Source organism: Acipenser ruthenus, chromosome 23, assembly GCF_902713425.1.
Source record: "Acipenser ruthenus chromosome 23, fAciRut3.2 maternal haplotype, whole genome shotgun sequence".
NCBI classification, from domain to species: domain Eukaryota; kingdom Metazoa; phylum Chordata; class Actinopteri; order Acipenseriformes; family Acipenseridae; genus Acipenser; species Acipenser ruthenus.
In genome coordinates, this window is record NC_081211.1 from 26,720,204 (window position 1) to 26,739,228 (window position 19,025).

Genomic DNA, 19,025 nt, shown 5'->3' on the forward strand with positions numbered 1-19,025 from the left:
ATATATATATATATATATATATATATATATATATATATATGAATACTTTCGTGTAAAAACACTTAGAATAACCCAGGCACACATTTAAAAAGGTGTAAACGCCATGGATCCAGCGGAAGTTCACTACAAGCTTATTAGAAAGGTCCGAATCATTTCAAAGTAATACGAGTATGTCTTCAGGGCAGGCAATGATCCCCTTCAGTATCTATTTTATATCAATGTTTGTTTGTTTTTAAAATTGTGTCAGGGTAACTTTTTGAACTCTGGAGTTCACACAAACTGTTTTAAAATTCAAAAACAAAATGTCATTATAAAATCGTGAACGAAGGGGGTGTTTAATAGAAGTTAAGAGTGAACATCTAAACCCTAACAGAACAACAACAAAACACAAAAAAAGACACCACTGTCTCTTCCCAGCCTCGGGCCGAGCGCTGGTCAGTCAGTTGAGTCTTGTGTTAAAACATACACCCCAAAATCCTAATGCGCGTCTCATCAAGGCATTACATTTGGCAGAAGTTGTGGGTTACGTTAGGGGGAGGTATTTCCCTACGTGGCGAGTAGCAGAGAAATCAGTGCAACAGCCGAAATTACCAGAGGATGCGAGAAAGTTCCAGCTGCCAGGACCGTTCACTGGAAAGAGAGGGTAAGCTCTATTTTAACCTCACCTATCCCGGTTTGAGATGGAACCTGTTTAGGACTTGCATAGTGACCGGGTTTGCATTTGATGTGCACACAAATCATAACCGATTCAGTAGAAAACTAGCATATCCCATGTGTTTTCATAAAGTAACTTAAAACATATTGTCGTTATTATAAACACCGTTATTATTAAATACGTTTAATGCACGATATGTAAATCGCATTCAGCCAAGCCTTTAGCTTTTCAGTTTGTTTTCTTTTTTTTTTTTTAAAGAGATTCATAAATGGAAATGCACTTGTATCTTACAAAACATGTGTGGAGTTCACCGAATGTATTCATTTAGAGATTAAATGCGAATACTACTTGTTGTTCTATTAGTACTGTATACAGATGCGGTCCTTGGTTCATGATGTGTAAGTTCACATAGGGTTGTAAGTGCTGCTGTCAGTGAAAGTGTTTTTCATTGTCGAACTTTCTGGAGCTCTTATGTTGGCGATCGCTTCTACATCTGTGCATTGAACATGGTTCTCAGTGTAGATGTACTGTAGAAATACTGAAGGGTTAGTGTTCTTTTAGTTGGGATTGGGATGTGGGTTCCTCTGCGAATGGGACATTGTGCAGTCTTTACGTCTGGGGTATTGACAGTGGTCTTTAATAGTCTTTAGAAGCATTCTTACTATCATGTGCTCTGTGTAGTTCGTATATGTTTTCAGTAGCGGGGATTCTTACTGTATTATATTAGCATGCAACGTTTATCACAGAGTGATACTTAAAATGTATCGCCTTAAGAATCCATGGCAAAGTTACAGCTTTGCAATTGTAGGTAAAGTACCATCTGTTTGTTCTGTGGTTAACACCGTGCCTAGGGTCATTGCCAGCGTTGACTGCAGTAGCTCCTGCCTCGTTTTGGCGTTTTTTGGGGGGGAATTTAACTGTGAAAAAAATTCCTTGCAAAATTGATCTTAAGCAGTGCCCTGAATTTACAACTTGCAGGTTGAAATCGGATGCATGGCTGCTTCAGCATTGCATTGTCTTTGGAACTGCGGAATGTGTGGCAAGCGTTCACACCGGCCATATTTAAGAGCTGTTTAAGGACCAAGGATCGGTAGATGGTGGCAATCTGTCTTCTTTTGATGTTTTTTTTTTTTTCATGTTCATTGAAGACATTTAATTCTTGTGGAATCTGAATTCCTTGAAACAAAGTGGTGTGATCTTTGAAGCTGTCCTCCTCTTGTGAGTAATGACATGAATTGAATGTAGCTCTATTACAAACCTGTACGTTCAAGTTTAGCTGGGACGGTATACCACCATCTGAGGTTGTGGTTTAGTCTCCCAGCACCACTGCAAGATCTTCCTATATTTCATTACAAGTCATCATTTTGAATAAGCCATTTTAAACATAGTGTATACTGTATTAATGCTGCCAGGTAATTGTAATTAAAAGCCAGAGATGTAGGCTAGGCTAAGTGGTGAGGTCAGTATTCTGACTCATGGCACGGCTGGGCACAAGATTTAGCAATCAAAGGTTTTCAGAAGTATACCAGATTATATACTGCCCTCTGATACAGATGTCACGGTATTCAATCAAAACAGAACAGGCATACAGTATGGTAAGGGTTGGTTCTCACTTAATGAATCACAATGAATGCCATAACAAATAGAAAAGGATTACATTTCTTTTAGCCAGGGGGAAAAAAAACATGATTGATCCTGTGTTACTCTCTACAGTAGATGAATCATTAAGATGACTAATGTGGAATCTGATCAGAAGCCCATTGCGAGCCTCACAGAGACGTGCCCGTAGGGCCATTCTTGATGACATCACTTTTGCGAGAAAGCTGTTTTAATTAATGACAAAGATTCATTTTCAGATGAAAACCTAGCGCCCAGCAACAAGCAAAGTTTCTGGCAGGCTTGTGTTCTTATGAGCTGCAACATCTCTTCCCCTCCAAAGATGAAGTTTCCAGAAACTTGGAGACAGATACACAACACAGATGCAGATATCAGGGATGTTCAGCTTGTTTCAGAGTCTTAAATGAGCAGCCGTGGCTCAAGAATTCTATATACAAACATGATTTGTGGTTTATGCATCCGCTGTAAAATGCATTAGTCATGCTGGGGAAAGAAATGCAGTTCAAATATAGAACAGGAATGTGATGTGCTGGGATTTAATTTAATTTGAATATTCTTTCATTTTGACATAGCTAGGAAATAAGTAAAATAAAGTAAACCACATCAAATGAACTATTACAGAAAAGAGAGGAGCACTGCAGAATGTCTATTATTTACTGTATTTTAGTCTGTAACTAAACTCAATAGCGATGCATTTAGAAATACCTAAAGAAACCTCATGAATTCAATGACAGACGTCATGACAAGTCTTTTTTTTAGTGCCTTCAGTTGATTCACATTGAATGCATTAATCTTCTTTTTGTTTTTCTAAAAGTTAGTTTAGATTTCTTTACAGAGACATGGTCCTTTTTCCAACCTAATTCATTTTAAGAAGTGTTTGTATTTTTGAACATTTGTCCCAGCACTAATTTGGTTACCTTACATTCCGTTTTTTTACGTTTGCTCTCACAGTAATTGTAGTTTACACTTGACAAACTACACTGTACCCTTTTCTCATTTCAAGGTCCTTGTCATTATTTACTTGGCCATCTGGTGTGGTTGTAAATGAAGCAAGGATTGAAAGGTAATCAAGCAGTGTGCTGTGAACAGTTCACAGCTGTTTCTGCACCTCAACAGCAGGCAAGATTTGATAGCTGTTATCTATCAGGCCTGTGTTCTGACTCCTTGTGCAGAACGCATTGTCAAAGCCTCCATACATGAACCAACCTGCGGCACACATCATCACTGAACTGGAAACATTTGGGTTCATTCTCTGACACACAAAGCCAGCCGGAGATGCATCAATACACTGATTCTGCAGAAATGCCGTATGCAGTTGAAGAAAAAACATTTTATTTCATCCGATTATTTTAATATTTCTGAATGGTGGACCACTTGTAATGGAATGCCCCATAGTGATGGATTCAAGTGTACGTTTCAAGCCCGTAAGCTAAAGCACTGATGATTTTGAAGTTCCAGTCAAACAAGTTAGGTGAAAGTATAAACCCAAAGTAAATATAAAACGTAGACCACTGCGGACTGCAGTTACCAAGGCTTTAACTTCAAATATACAGAGTGCACACAGTATCAGGATGTTTCAAACATGTGTGACCAAGGGACAGCTATTCATGCTATGGCCTTGTGAAAGAGAAGAGTTAAAAGATTGTTCATTAGTGTGTGTGTGTGTGTGTGTGTGTGGGGGGGGGGGTTCTGTTTACCCACTTGTTATTCATTTCCACTCTGACCAGACAGAATCTGCACATTCCTTCATCCTGGGCTGTACGCTTGCCAAAAAAGGATAATGTGATCTTTGTCTTGCAGGCCTCAGAGCTCACAGATTCAACGTGTTTTAAACTTTTGGCAAAGAGGAATATGGTAGAAAAAGTAGAACGTTTCTGCTTCTTAGATTATTGATCCACTGCATAGAAGTCACTATAATCACACTATCACTGTGCAACATGTTTCCTAGTGTTATTTACAGGAAGGAATTGGCTCAACATTTGGCTTGCTTTCGTTCAAACTCAAACACCCCTTGGGCAGAAGGCTAAGTCCTTGAAATATCTTGCAGGATGGTCTGCTGAGTTCGGTTCACATACAATGGAAAGAAGCCTAGTAATTCTTTTAAAGCAGCATGTGTGTTTGTAATAAGGGATGTGTGTTTTAATTATAATTATTCTTTTGCATTTGGCAGGAATATATGAAGGTTTAGGTGCCCTTTCCCAGGTCCACTGCAAACGTAAAAGCAGCAAAATACAAACAACTTCTGTGTCTTACTGTTCGTCAGATAGGCAGACACCTATACTAAAGTTAGGCAATGTTAGAAAATCCTTCCTGTGCTGCTTTAAGTATTATTTATACATGTGGTAATGTGGTATTGGGTGGATCAACACCAAACCTACTTGATGCACAGATGACCATTTTAATCCATGTGTGTGGCGCTGGGAGTCAAAAATGAAATTTATATATGCTGTTTACAGTACCAGCCTATAATTTAAGGGAAGGTATGTCAATAATAAGTATAATAATAATAATAATAATAATAATAATAATAATAATAATAATAATATAATATTAATAATAATAATGCTTTCACTTTGAGCTGCATGTGTAACTCCATATGTTTTCACTTCCTGTAGCATGTACCTTGTGTAAATCCATGCCAGGAAGCAGCATGTTTATTTTGAGCAGTTCAGATGTATCGGTTTGATGTAAGGCTGCTTGTATACAGTGGGTATGTGTATCAGCTTGTATTAAATGTACTCTTGGTATCTCTGTAGTCTGTGAATGAATCTACAGTGCTACGACCAGTTTTTATTTCATCCCAGGTCAAACCACACTATCGTTTATAGAGCCACATTATTTGACAATCAGCTAATGGAAAATGATGCCATCAGACATTAACTGTTTTAGTTTGAAACTGTTGACAAAAGCAGTGGACATGTTTTTCTACTTGGCTATGGTTTTATTCCCCTCACACAATCTTTTGGCCAAGATGAGTTCAGTTTCCGCTTGTTTTACCACCAAGTTAATGTCCAGTTAACACTAAAATCAGGCCTCCTCTGATTATAAAAAACAGATTTGGTGAGGAAAGGAAACAGTAAGCCGTTCTTGGCAACAAAACTTTTGGAATGAAAGTCTGTGTTTGTTAGAGGCACACACAGTTGTTTCCGTGGAGACAGAAGTTTTTCAGGCAAAACACAGACAGTTTATTGGATGATATTTTTCATCAAATAAACTTCAATTAATCAATTATCATACAGCACCTTTTGTAAAACTAAAGCAGAGAGACCTGACTTAAAATGTAGGACCTGTATTTTTTAAATGCACATACTCCCAAAAGCTGCAAATAGGGTTAGTATAAAGGGAACCTAGTGTATAAAGTACATTTAGCGCATCACACGTCAATCATGTTTTTTTTCATTATTACTTAAAGGAATGACAGAAGGGGTGCAGTAAGAAGTGTCCATGAACCTTTTTTCTTAACAGGCGTTCAGTAGAGATTTATTCTAAATGATTAAACTTAACCAGGCGAAGGCAAGCAGCAGTGTAGCTCCAAGCTACTGCTGTATTCACACCCAACTTTGGAATTTGTATCTGCAGCTGAAATCAAATGACTTCAAGTTCGAACAAAGATAGTGAAAGCAATATAAAGAAGACTCTTGGATAGATTTGGAGTTGGCTTTTAAAACAGGTGCAGCAGTGGAGAGTTTGAAGAGAACTGTTGTGCGTCTGCCAGCCTGTCATGCTTTTCCATTGTTTCTGCTTTGGAATAGCAAAGAATCAGGGATTCGCATTTTCCATCCAGCTCTACTTGCACACTTCACAGTATCCAGCATGATCCTGTGAGCAGCAATAGTTTCTAGCACGGTTGATTCTTTTTTAAAAGGTATAGAAGCTTAAAGTAGAAAATGAGTTTGTTGACTTTTTACTACTGCATGCATGAAATCCGTTTTTTCTAATGAAAGAAAGGGTGTTTTATGTTTGTTATAAAATGCTAGTGCAGTGCAACCTACTGCACAGGCTGTTTATCGTAACTAGGGTCACTATCGACAGCTGGGGATAAAACTGTTACCCTCCCTACCACTACTGGGAACTGACCATGGACTGAAGAACCATGTCCTAACTGGAACAGAGCCCAGCACCAGCATACCACAGATAAGTAACAGGCCCTGTGTATTTCTACGTTCTCTAGGCTGCGTCAGTGTGAAGATGATGAAGTTCTGGTTGTTGTCTCTCCTCCTCATTCAGAGTTGGTGCAGTAGGTGCGCTGAGGCCGAAATCTTCACCTCAATAGGTAAGCTTTTAAAAACCGATTCAGCGAATAAATGTGTAACTTCTTAAGCTGTTCAGCAGAACACAGCACGTTATTTTTCAAGAGGTTCAAGGTTAAACCTACACGTGCACAAGTGTGTTTTGTATACAGGATAAATGGAGCCCATTGTTTAAGAATGTTAAAGTGAGGTTTTTCATGAACCTGGAGCTCGAAAGATTGCAGGGTTTATAGCGGTGTGAAACCCCAGACATGTTTTATATTATTGTCATTGATTATAACACCCCAGAACTGAATTCAAATGTGCTCCTTTAGAGCTTAGAATCAACAAACAAATTAAAGACGTTTTCTTGGATGGCTATAATATGAATATGCCTCATGTTGTACTGAAATAATATTTAAGCAGACCTTGAGCAAACAAGCACAGATATTTTATTTACTTTCCTCCCATTTAGTGGGAGAAACTGGAAAAAACATTCTTCAAGGGAGCACATTAATTGGCCTTAGTTCAACTGATCTGTGAATATTGCAAACAAAAAAATGTGAAAAGCTTCCAGATTTGAAGTTTCTTATACAGTTTGATCAAACATAGCTCGGCAGGAGCAGATTTGTTATGACTTGTTAGAGAGTTATCCACTGTTAAGTTGAAGAGATTGGCTCTAGTTTTATTAGTTTAAGCCGATGACATTTATTACCTGATGGAAAACAAGCAACTCTTTGTAGCCACATGATTTCTTAATTTAAAAGAGGAAACAATATATTTTGATATGAACAACAGTGATAGCAATACTAATAGTAGTGGTAGTTTAAGTGTTGTTTCTGAAACAAACATGTTTTCTGAACCCCTTCTACTTGAATCCAGCTGTGTCAGGCTCTGGATAGAAATGGACATTTGTTTTCATTCTGGACAGATAATCCAGCGTGTCTGAAATGAGGCAGTTGGCTTTGGACCGCTGTGCAGCTGGATAAGAGGAGAACAAAACATTTAGGAGACTTGTTTGGCTGGTGTTAAACTGTGCAAGAAGTATTGTAGTGTAAAGGTTTGTCTGCCTGTTCTTCAGCTGAACTAACTGTTTTTAGTGGAGATGTCTAAGATTCCTCTTCTCTTCTGGTTATAAGATATCTTCTAAAATAAATGCGTTCAGACAGTAAAGTGTGTGGTGGAATTTTTTTCCCCTGGGTTATAAAAACAGTACAGAAAAAGCCTGTAGCAAAGGGCAGCTAAAAATACTGAGATGACATAGAAAGATATTTTCCCCCACTGTCTTTTCCAGACCTCCTGTATTTATAATTTTTTTTTAAATAAAGAACCTACAACATGCAACCTATGAAGTGGAAAGTAGTGGATGAATTTCCTATCGGTTTATTTAATGCTTAGAAAAATCACGTCGGCTAATTTGTCACATAATTGTTGTCACATAGCGTATGACCAGTTGTCAGCCAAGCCTGTAACCTAACTGATTTAGTTTGAAGTCTGACACGCCAGCAATGAAACACAATACTAGGCGTTGATTCTTTTTCTGTATTATTTTCCCCGTTCTTTTTAGGTCAGATGACAGACTTGATTTTCACAGAAAAAGAGCTTGTGCAGTCCCTAAAGGAATACATCCGGAAAGAGGAATCCAGATTGGTTCAGATTAAAAGGTAGAGATTTCAGCGACTGGTTTATCAGACCCCGTTGGAGCTAACCCTGAACTAGCTAATGTCACCTTTTGTAGATCACCCAGTATATTTCAACTGGACTGTCCACACATGCTCTGCTTCACTGTGTCCTGGGCTTTGAAAAAAAGGGGGGTGGGGAGGAGTAAACCCAAAGTTAGTTTTTTTTCTCATTTTATTTCATGGTATTTTTTTCAGTTGGGCCTCCAAATTGGATGATCTGACCCACACCGCGACTGCTGATCCCGAGGGCTATCTGTCCCATCCTGTGAATGCCTACAAGCTAGTGAAGCGCTTGAACACCGAGTGGGCGGAGCTGGAGAGCCTTGTCCTGCAAGACCCTGCTGACAGTATGAATGAAACTCAGCTTCTCAGAAACCCTTAATACTTTCAATTCTACTTCCATTCGCACTGCTGTGCTGACAGGATTTGTGCAAAACATTGAAGTTCATATTGCCTTGACTTCCTTATTTATTTGCTGGCAAGTCATGTATGGAAAATTAAAAAATATACTTTATACTTTCTATATCATTATGTAGTTTAATGCATATTACCCCCCCCCCCCCCCCCACACCCCTGCCATATCCTAATTGGCAATGTGGTAAAGACTGATCAAAGAACAGCGGTCATTTTTCTAAGCCGCTAAAACATCTGTTTGACATCTTTGAGTGGTCCTGCACAGCACTGGTGGTTTGTGCTTATAAAACACAAGGGGAAGCGCTGTTGTAAGTCTTTCACCTTGGGGAAGCTGTTTATTAAACGGGTCCACAGACAGAGTAACCAATATATACATATGTTTCTTTATTCTTATATTCTCTCCTCCCAGGTTTCATTTCTAATATGTCTGTGCAGCGCCAGTTCTTCCCAGACGAGGAGGATGAGAAAGGAGCAGCTAAAGCTCTGATGCGTCTGCAGGACACCTATAAGCTGGACTCTGAAAGCATCTCCAAAGGCAGGCTGCCAGGTAAAAAGAGCACCTGAGCTACAGTACCTGCGGTCCCCTCCACGCTGACTTCAATCCTGCACGCTTCAGCAAGGTGCACAGTGCAATGGCAAATTGACATTTACGCCAATGAAAATTGCTTGCATTATGCAAAGCAGACCAGTTAAACGAAGCTTGGAAAAAAAAATGAACAGTGCTTTCATTATAGATGCATGTTGCATGTATGAATGTCTCACACTCACCAAAGCTATTGCAGATTCCGTTGCTTAATAGAAGATGAGCCAGTAGTATTGCTGTTAAGTCTTACAAATAAATGTTTTTTCACCTTTTATTGTTTTAGCTGCAGTGCCAGTGGCTGCTTGCCTGTCCTTTGTTTCCACATTTGAAGGATTCGTTTTAAAAACAAATGAAGTACAAAAAAAAAGAGAAGGCTTTCAGTTGTGAAAGTTTGGCACGCTTTATAGTTTGAAATGCACAGCAGTAAATTGTTGTGGACAGACAAGCCCTGTGGCATAGCCCTAATCAGATTAGGTTTGCATAGTGAGTGACTGTAGTGCTTTAGACAGCGGCCCTTGGCAGACAGTGCCCAGACATAGCTAGTGTGACTGCTGCCAAGGCAACAGTCTGTCTTATTTTTGGCAGCACAGAATATTCAATGTGATCGGCAACTACAGCCTTCCTGAACTGTAGAAGACTAGCTTCATACCAGAGATGGAAATAACTCCCATTGCACAGCAGTTTGCTCCACTCCTGGCTTTACTCTGAGTTTAATAAGACGCACCTGAGCTTGATCCCTAATGCACTAATCAAGCTTGTATTAAAACCTGGAGTGGGTGAAGCTGCTATGCAGCAGGAGTCTGATTTCCATCTCTGTTGGTACTGATGCTCTCTGCTCAGGCGTGACGTTCAACGCCCTCCTGAGTGTGGATGACTGTTACGACATGGGGAAGACGGCCTACAATGACCATGATTACTACCACACCGTGCTGTGGATGCAGCAGGCCCTGAAGCAGCTCGATGAAGGAGAGGAAGCTGTCGTTTCCAAGCCTGATGTCCTTGACTATCTCAGCTACTCGGTTTACCAGATGGGTGACCTGCATCGAGCCATTCAACTCACAAGGCGCCTGCTTGCAGTCGGTAATATTCCATGCTCCTTTTACACCTTTTCTTCAGGTTGCAGGGTATTGTAGCATGTCTAGGGTGTCCAGGGTAAGGGGGTGCAGGCAGACTATGTACAAGAGTGACCGTGGTAAACGTGGTAGCGCATGTGAAGGCAGTACATCTTTAACTGGTCTTCCAGACAAGCCTGCTGCTGGTGTTTTTTTGCAAAGGGATGAGTTCCCTTTGTAGATCCTGCACCCACAAGAAAGCTTGCAACAAGTACAAAAATCCTCACTGCTTTGGATAACAAAAATTAGTCGTACAATTGGTTCCAGGCTTTGTTCAACAAAGCATGCTTCGAATTGGGCCAGTGGACAATGCTAGCAGTGTTACAGTTAACTAGTAAATTTGGGCGTTCATTGAACATTTTCTGCAGTGTTATTTGCATTGATTAAACTGTGAAGTTCTCATTTTATAAAAACCCAGGCTCATGTGTTGATGCAATAATTGTTCTTTTAAAATGCTGTGCAGTTGGGAGCTGCATACCCTCATTAAAAAGAACAAAGCAAATATGCTGTTAGTAACAGATAGGGAATCCACTGCCCTTTGTGTTTAGAAGAGTGGGGATTTCTCAGAGCTTAAGCTAGTGGTGCACAATTCTGACTCTTGAGATCTGTTCCAGTCTGTTTTTTTGTTGCAGAAACCCCCAGCAGGTTCTCTTAACTAATTTAGGACCTGCTTGGAATAAAGACCAGGACTGAAAATGGATCTCCTGAGCCAGAATGGTTCATTACTGGCTTAAGCAAAGGGAGACGTTGTTTTCTTAAATTACCACTGGAGGGCAGAGTTACTTGTAGGATTTTTCCGCTTCAAACATTCTACGAGGAGTGGGTGAAGGTATAGGTATGGGTTGTGGGTTTAGATTTCTACATGTGTGAATGTTAAAGATATATATTTGAGAATACGTTTGCATTATAAGGTCTGCATGCATGTTTTTGTTTTCTTTTTTTTTTAATTTAGTTGTAGCCAATGATTTTTATCCCATTTTTCTCCACAATTGTGTTATTATTAATCCCGGTTCACCCCCCGGCGACTTGGGAAACGGCGGCTGACACACACGTCCTCCGAAATGTGTTCCTGCCAAGCCATCTTTTTTCACACTGCGGATCCACAGCGAAGCCATCAGACCTATATTGCCGGAGGACAACACAGATCTGAATGGCTCCACTGCAGACCCGCAGGCGACCTATCAGCCACAGGGGTCGCTGGTGCGCGATGAACCGTGGATTGCCCTGCTGCCCTCAGCCCTACCTACCTGGGTGGCGCTCGGCCAATTGTGCGCCGCCCCCTGGGAACTCCCGGTTACGGTCGGCAATGACATATCCTTGATTCTAACCTGTGATATCCAGGCTATAGGGCACGCCACGCGGAGCGCCTTTACTGGATGCGCCACTCGGCAACCCCTTGCATGCATGTTTTTAATGTACATGTAACCGAAACGAAACCTCTCCTGATCTCTCGTCAGAACCGACTCATCAGAGAGGAGGAGCAAACCTGCGTTATTTTGAGAGGCTGCTGGGAAAGGAGATGAGGGAGAGTAACACTGAGCAGCCCCCTGTCACAGAGGCACCTATAGAGTTCAGAACCTACGAGAGGCCTGTCGGCTACCTGCCTGATAGAGATATCTATGAAGCACTCTGCAGAGGAGAGGGAGTGAAAATGGTAAATGAAGAGTACTGACGACTAGCTAATCCAAACCTGATAGTCCTATCTGAACCGTGAGCGACCGTGATCAGAGCCACAGCGTCGGAGGACAACGCAGCTCTGGGCAGCTTACAGGCAAGCCCGCAGGCGCCCAGCCAGACTACAGGGGTCGCTGGTGCGCGGTGAGCCGAGGACACCCTGGCCAACCTAAGCACCCCCCCACCCCCACCCTGGGCGGCGCTCGGCCAATTGTGTGCCGCCCCCTGGGAGCTCCCAGCTACAGTCGGCAATAGAATAGCCTGGACTCGAACCGGCGACCTCCAGGCTATAGGGAGCATCCTGCACTCCACTCGGGAGTCCCTTATCAAAGGGTTATTTTGATGAAATACATAAAAAAAATAGACTACAGATTTTTAGTAGAAACGGTCCCAAATGGTTCGGGTACACAGAGCCCACTGTCCTGGCATTGTAACGAGGTACGTGTGGACAACAAGACCCACAACACAGAGGCTCAACTTTCTCTAATGACATCCACAAGTCTAACAACAAACAAAAAAAAAAGACAAACCTAACAATAGTGTGACAAAAAAAAGAACCTGTCTGGAGCAGTGCTGAGAAACTGGAATGTATAATAATAAACAGAAATAAGAATTTTTGTTTGTTTTGTTTACTCTGCTACAGTACCAGCAGATGGCAGTGTATCTATAAACTTGTCAGCTTTGTGTCGTATGTCTACGAGGATCAACCTGTAGTTATATGCCTGAAAAGACTTTCTGATTCATCCCGCGTGTAACTAGCAGACAGCAAGCGCATGCAATCCTTTGTTTTGCAGACTACAGAGAGGCAGAAGAAGCTGTTCTGCAGGTATCACAATGGGAACAGGAACCCCAGGCTGCTCCTCGCTCCTATGAAGGAAGAGGACGAGTGGGACAGCCCGCGCATCGTGCGATACCTGGACGCACTGTCAGACACAGAGATCGAGAGGATCAAGGAAATATCTAAACCTCAGGTAAGAGGAGCAGCAGCTCTGTGTGTGCGTGTGTGTGCTTGTGTGTGTGCGTGCAATACCTGGGGAGTCCAGTGAATAGTGCAACATTTAACATGCTTCCTCACCTCACACATTCAAATAATTTTTACATTTGTTTTTGACACAGCTGGCGCGAGCAACTGTACGGGATCCAAAGTCAGGTGTTCTTACAGTAGCCAATTACAGAGTATCCAAAAGGTAAGATTTTCAAAGTGGCAGATCTGGTGCAGGGTTGTGTGTGAGGCATCGCAGTTCTGTAGGGGTGCTTTAATCCACAGGGGAACTGAAACGTTTGTCTTGCTTTGTGTATTAGACCTGCAGGTTTTGGATTATAATGACAGTCTAACCCTGGGGTGGCCAAAGGTGGCCCTTCCAGTCCTGGTCTTTGTTCCATTCTTGTTCTAAATTGTTTAATTGAACCAATTAAACCGACATCCAGACCCTGCACTAGTTAACTGTCTCATTGTATCTGCAAACCCTGGAGTGGATTGGTCCTCCGGGATCGTGACTGGACACCCCTGGTCTAACCATAACTCACTAGGACCTTATTTCATGTTCTTTATTTGTGATTTTTTGTAATTGTATTTATTTATTTATTTATTTATTTTTAAATACAATCTTTATGTATTACTTCATTTGTACATTGCAAATGTTGGGCTATAGTGCCTGCCAATTCCCTTAAATCAATATGAGTTTGTAATCCAGCATCTTATCGTGCTGGGGCTTTTTTTATGTGGTTTTACCAAACGAAAGGGGGGGGGGGGGGGAGGGGCGTTCTTAGTAAGCTATAGTGAAAACAAGAACTGACTAAGCAATTCTAGCTGTGAGCTGAGTGAGATCATTCAAATAGAAAGATGAGAAAAATGGAAGTAGGTCAGATCCCAAAGTAAGATAGCACAATGCCTGAGTTTAATGTATATTCTAGGAAGGCAGGCTTTAGAAAATGGGAGAAATTATGACCCCCGCCCCCGCCCCCACCATTAATTAAAATAATGTGTAGGTAGAGAAAACACGCAAGAACAGCACACTATACAAAATAACAAACAAACATGTAGAGGCCCTGTACCTTACTCCTCCAGAACAAACAGGAGGTTTGTCATTCTCTCATGTGGTGTGAAACGTGGCTTTTCTCTTTCTGTTGCAGTACCTGGCTGGCAGCAGAAGATGACCCTGTTGTTGCCCGTGTGAATCAGAGAATAGAAGATATAACAGGCTTGACCGTGGAAACAGCTGAACTGCTTCAGGTACTTTGATAAGAAATCTTTTTAAAGATGAACTGAGCTCCTGTTTTGGCTTTGCTTGGGTTACAAGTCCACAATCTCCCCACGCTGGCTCTTCTAGCGATGACCGACCTGCAGAAAGTACGTGCAAGTGCTTTGAGGAATTCCTCTGATGTCTGACGTCAAAATTGTTGTGCTATGACAGTGAGCGGAAAATCATGCCATAGGCCTCCTACATGTGAGTCAAACCACTACCCGGATTAACTAAAATGGTTCTAATCTTTTGTTTTAATGTTTTTAAGATGCACTACATGCTGCAATGGTCTCACCATTATCTACCACAAGCGGAAGGCTCTATTTTTTATTTTAGTTTAGTGAATCACGATTTTTGTCTTTTGGGTATCGACTGACCAAGTGTGCCCTCCCCTTAATGCCGCGTAAATGCTGGGTCTGTAAGTTACACTCGTTGTCTGTAATCTTTTCAAACAGGTGGCTAACTATGGCGTTGGAGGACAGTATGAACCACATTATGATTTCTCAAGAGTAAGTATCCTTCCGTACATGGATCTTAAGAGCCACTGTGGTTTTCTCCCCTCCGAGATAAAGGGTTGTATTCATTTATTTTTGAATGACACAGGTGGAAACGTGTTTGTGCTTCCTGTGCGTCAGGTTTCCTGCTGAGGAATCTCTCATGATCAGACTGTTGTAAATCAGTGGTTTTCAACCTTTGCCCTGGAGAACACGCCAAACAGGAACTTTTTTTTTACCCATTATGCAATTTGATACTTTATTGTGATTCCAATATCTATGTTCATCACAAGACTGCAGTGCAAATTTAAATACATAAATGAATACAAATTTGGACCGTTTGGGTACTTTGAGAGTTGATCAGAATTCTCTGTCTGTATCCCCAGGAGTATTTGAGACCACATGGTCATGACAGATCAAACATCCTGTTATTGAAATAATTCTTGCATGTGGTCCCAGTACTGCAGAAAGGGCCGTGTTTTAATGATCGTACACAGGCAACTTTCAGATCCACCTCTGTTCTGATCAGGTAAATTGACAGCACTGTTTCCGCTTGTGCAAGTCCTCTCCACTAGCACAATGACATACAGTATACACATTCCACCAAGATCAATTCATCCAACGTCGTTCAGATTGTTAGGGCTTCTTTATTTTTTCCTGCTATGAGACCAAGCTCATAGCCTTGCTGGGGCTCCTACTGAGTGAGTTAAAGCTGTGCAAATCTGTTGCAGCGCCCTTTCGACAGCACTCTCAAGACGGATGGGAATAGGCTAGCAACCTATCTGAACTACGTAAGTACCAGCGTGTGCCCCGTGTCGGCACTCTAACTTTCTGTCAATTTACTCTCCTCCAATTCTGTTTTCATAGAGAGATGAACCTGAGGCTTTCAAATCCTTAGGCACAGGAAATCGTGTGGCTACTTTTTTAAATTATGTAAGTATGCTTTAGGCTAGGACATTGACTGCCCGGTGCTGTTTGCATTTTGTTCACTGGGAGGTGCCAGCTGCCATATTCTGTAGCCAGACTGCAGAGCTGGAGAACAGTAGACTGGGATGGAAATAAGACTCTCATTGCATAGCTGTTTGATCCATTCCTCATTTTACTAGGAGTTTAATAAGACGCACCAGAGCTTGCTACCTGTGCACTGTGGCTAATCAGGCTCATAGTAAAACCTGGAATGGGTGAGACTGCTATGCAATAGGAGTCTTATTACCATCCCTGTATTGCTTGACATCACAGTCAATGTTTTGAGGAAGCGCTTTTTTTTTGTTGTAAGGCTTTTGGAATCAATGCCCTGCCTATCATTAGTTTACATATCCTGCAAACTGTAAAGTGTTAAAACAGGAGAAAAAGAGAATAATGTTTAAAGGATATACACTAGTATCATTTTATATACAGTAATGATTTGTATCACAGATTTCACACCACATTTTAAGGATACATTTTAAATAGCAAACGATGGTATCAAAAAGGGATATGAACACTCTTGAATTGGTTTGCTACTGATTTTAATCAGCTCTTCTGTCAGCAGTTATTATTGCTGAATGTATTTTTGCTGCATGCACACTTGGCTGTCTTGTGCAAAAGAGTTTTTAAGTGTTTGTAAGTCAAAAACTTTTTTTTGTTCTTTTGCACTAGTTTTACTTTTTTGTGATTGTATATAGACTGTAATTTGAACATACAGAACAGGCACCCTTTTCCAAATCTTGTGAGTTGCTTTGCGCATACCAAGGTGTAATTGTATATGGCAGACTATGCTTTTGATAGGTTAGTTACAAGGGGTGTAACCCAAGGCTGGTCAGTCATGTGCATTATACACAGGATGTGCACTCGTAAGAATTACTGGGAAACAGAATAGCTTGCATCCCTTTGTGTATATTTGAATTATTACGTCTAATTTACAATGACACTTGTTAAGACATGACACTTCCATGCTGCACCCTGTATGATTCTCTCTCTGTACAGATGAGTGATGTGGAAGCTGGAGGGGCGACGGTGTTCACAGATTTTGGAGCTGTAGTCAGACCCAGAAAGGCAAGTATCAGGAAAACACAGAAACAGTTTAATGTGCATTTTAAGCCCCTTTTATTCATTTGTTAAGTTAATCGCAAACTTAAACGGCTGCATTGAATCTGAGAGTGTATCTCGGAATAAGCTCTGTGGAAATTATTAAGAAGAGTGACATGCCAACACACTCATAAAGAGTAATGGGTTCACCACACGTACAAACTGTATGTGTTATGACAGAAATGTGCCTGCTCTATAAAACCTATCCCACAGAATCCTTTCTGAAGCCCTTCCAGGCTCTGAAGATACTGTGGCAGGACTCTTCTAATTAAGGGAGCTGCCTGCAGATTGGTTTGTGTTGCAGTCGGTCCCGCTTCGTAATGAGTTGCTTGCTCTTCTCTGATAGGGCACTGCTGTGTTTTGGTACAACCTTTTCAGAAGTGGGGAAGGCGATTACAGGACCAAACATGCAGCCTGTCCAGTATTAGTAGGGAGTAAATGGGGTAAGTAATCGATGCCGTGCATAAACTATTTCTAAGGTGAAGAGAACAGATCTTTCACTGTGCAGCGAATGTAAAAAAACAGAAAACAAACTGTTATCCCATAGCAGGATCATGTTTGCAAACATGACACATGTGGCTATAAAGCAATTTTGCAGTTATGTATGTAAAAAAAAGCATGTGGTTCTGTGAATAAAGTTTGAGATATCTTGTATGTGTTTTTTTTTTTTTTTTGTGTTCACAGTTTCAAACAAATGGCTTCATGAAAGAGGGCAGGAGTTCCGGAGACCATGTGGCCTGACAGAAGTCGACTGAAGAGCTCCTGTTCTCGCTGCTGATGCCCTCTTGGTTCCCCCCCTGAAAATCCTTTTTCATTTACAATAGTTCACTCTGTGACCACCAGGCTCCTTGACAGTGACACACACACACACCTTTACAGAAAGAAACGTCAAACACTAAACCTTGTCACACTTCTTCTGTTCATAGACTCTTGTCTACAGTGTACTGTGGTTGTGAAATGCGATAGTACAGATAATTTTGCCCTTTTTACCATCTAAAGTTTATGACTTTTTTTTTATCAAGCCAAAGTTTTTACTGTCCTATTGATAAATAAATCATAGATGTTCAATAAATTGTTAAATTCCGTTCCTCCTTAAAATACATTTTAGTAAGTGTCTCTTTTCTTGGAAGTAATGGGAGGGATTGTTTATTTAAATAAATTATACTGTACTATTTGTTATGTGCCTTCAGTAAGATTAAAGAAATAAAATGTCAATGATTTACCATACCTTTGATCCAATTCAAATGTGAGGTGTGTGTCTGTGTGTGTTTCTAACCTGTTACAAAACTAAACAATGCTAAGGGTTCCGGTTGCATATTTCCTACAGTATATCTTGAAATACCAAAATGTCATGCTTGGTTCACAGTGTATGGATCCACTTTAAAAAAGATTGATTATACAGCCCAGTATTAGGCTGCAGGAAATCGTGTTTTATTTATTTTTTTAAATTATTATTATTATTTTTATTTAAACTGCAAATGTGAAATACTTAAAACAGGCTTTGTGGTTTTAAGGAACATTTCCAAGCAGACAGCAAGTGAAGATCCAGATAGGAGTGTCTTCACTGAGGCATTACATTGAAAAGATGCTAGAATGATTGGTAAGTGTACTTTGAGAAGAAAGAAACCATGCTGTTGCACATCCAGTATATCTCATTTGAAGACTTGGGACTGATTTGTTAAAGCTGGTTCTTCAATGCAGTGTTTATATATCTTGTTGCAAACAGCAAAATAAACAGTGTATTCATTTGAATCAAGTTCAATAAGAATGTTAATTTGTGCAGCGAATGCACATGGACAGATCACAGAGGAAATTAGAAGTTTCTCCCACAATTACACAAATACCCACAGATGTATAATCTACCACATGCTAAATATATGCTGTATGTAATTCAGATTTAAAACCACATGCAGTATTTTGAATATTAGCAAGCAGATATTATGATACAGCCAATGCGCCCCTACCCACACTCTAAAGGTTGTTTTTGTCACATAAATAAATGGAGGAGCGAGCAGAGAAAACCCCCTGAACCATAGCAAACGCAGGCAGAGAGTCATCAAGCCTCAATGTACTCTTATATCAACGTTAATCCCTAATATGAACAAGCCAGACTGTAAAATCTGTTGGTTCTGTTGATTTGTCTGAGAACTGTCTGATTACACTCTTTATATTACAGATTGCTTCACTGACACAGCTGGTGCTGAATCTGTCATTAACAGTGCAGTAACAGTGTGAATACTGTGAAATAAAACCCT

At 40.7% G+C, this 19,025-nt stretch overlaps 1 protein-coding gene across 4 annotated transcripts; it reads left to right on the forward strand.

Annotated features, from left to right (window-relative positions):
* The first annotated feature begins 526 nt into the window (after window positions 1-526).
* On the forward strand, window positions 527-17,997 carry LOC117413415 (prolyl 4-hydroxylase subunit alpha-2-like). 4 transcript variants are annotated; one of them, XM_058997041.1, is made up of 16 exons: window positions 527-643; window positions 6,444-6,545; window positions 8,069-8,165; window positions 8,379-8,530; window positions 9,007-9,144; window positions 10,021-10,260; window positions 11,750-11,946; window positions 12,761-12,937; window positions 13,083-13,153; window positions 14,100-14,199; window positions 14,665-14,718; window positions 15,435-15,494; window positions 15,571-15,636; window positions 16,669-16,737; window positions 17,117-17,213; window positions 17,455-17,997. In XM_058997041.1, the coding sequence occupies exons 1-16, from the start codon at window positions 598-600 to the stop codon at window positions 17,523-17,525; spliced, it is 1,737 nt and encodes a 578-aa protein (XP_058853024.1). In that variant the 5' UTR covers window positions 527-597; the 3' UTR covers window positions 17,526-17,997. The 4 variants fall into 4 exon arrangements, with proteins under 4 accessions (XP_058853024.1, XP_058853027.1, XP_058853025.1 ...); XM_058997043.1 differs by lacking the exon at window positions 527-643 and adding an exon at window positions 5,980-6,137; XM_058997044.1 differs by lacking the exon at window positions 15,571-15,636.
* Window positions 17,998-19,025: the final 1,028 nt, after the last annotated feature.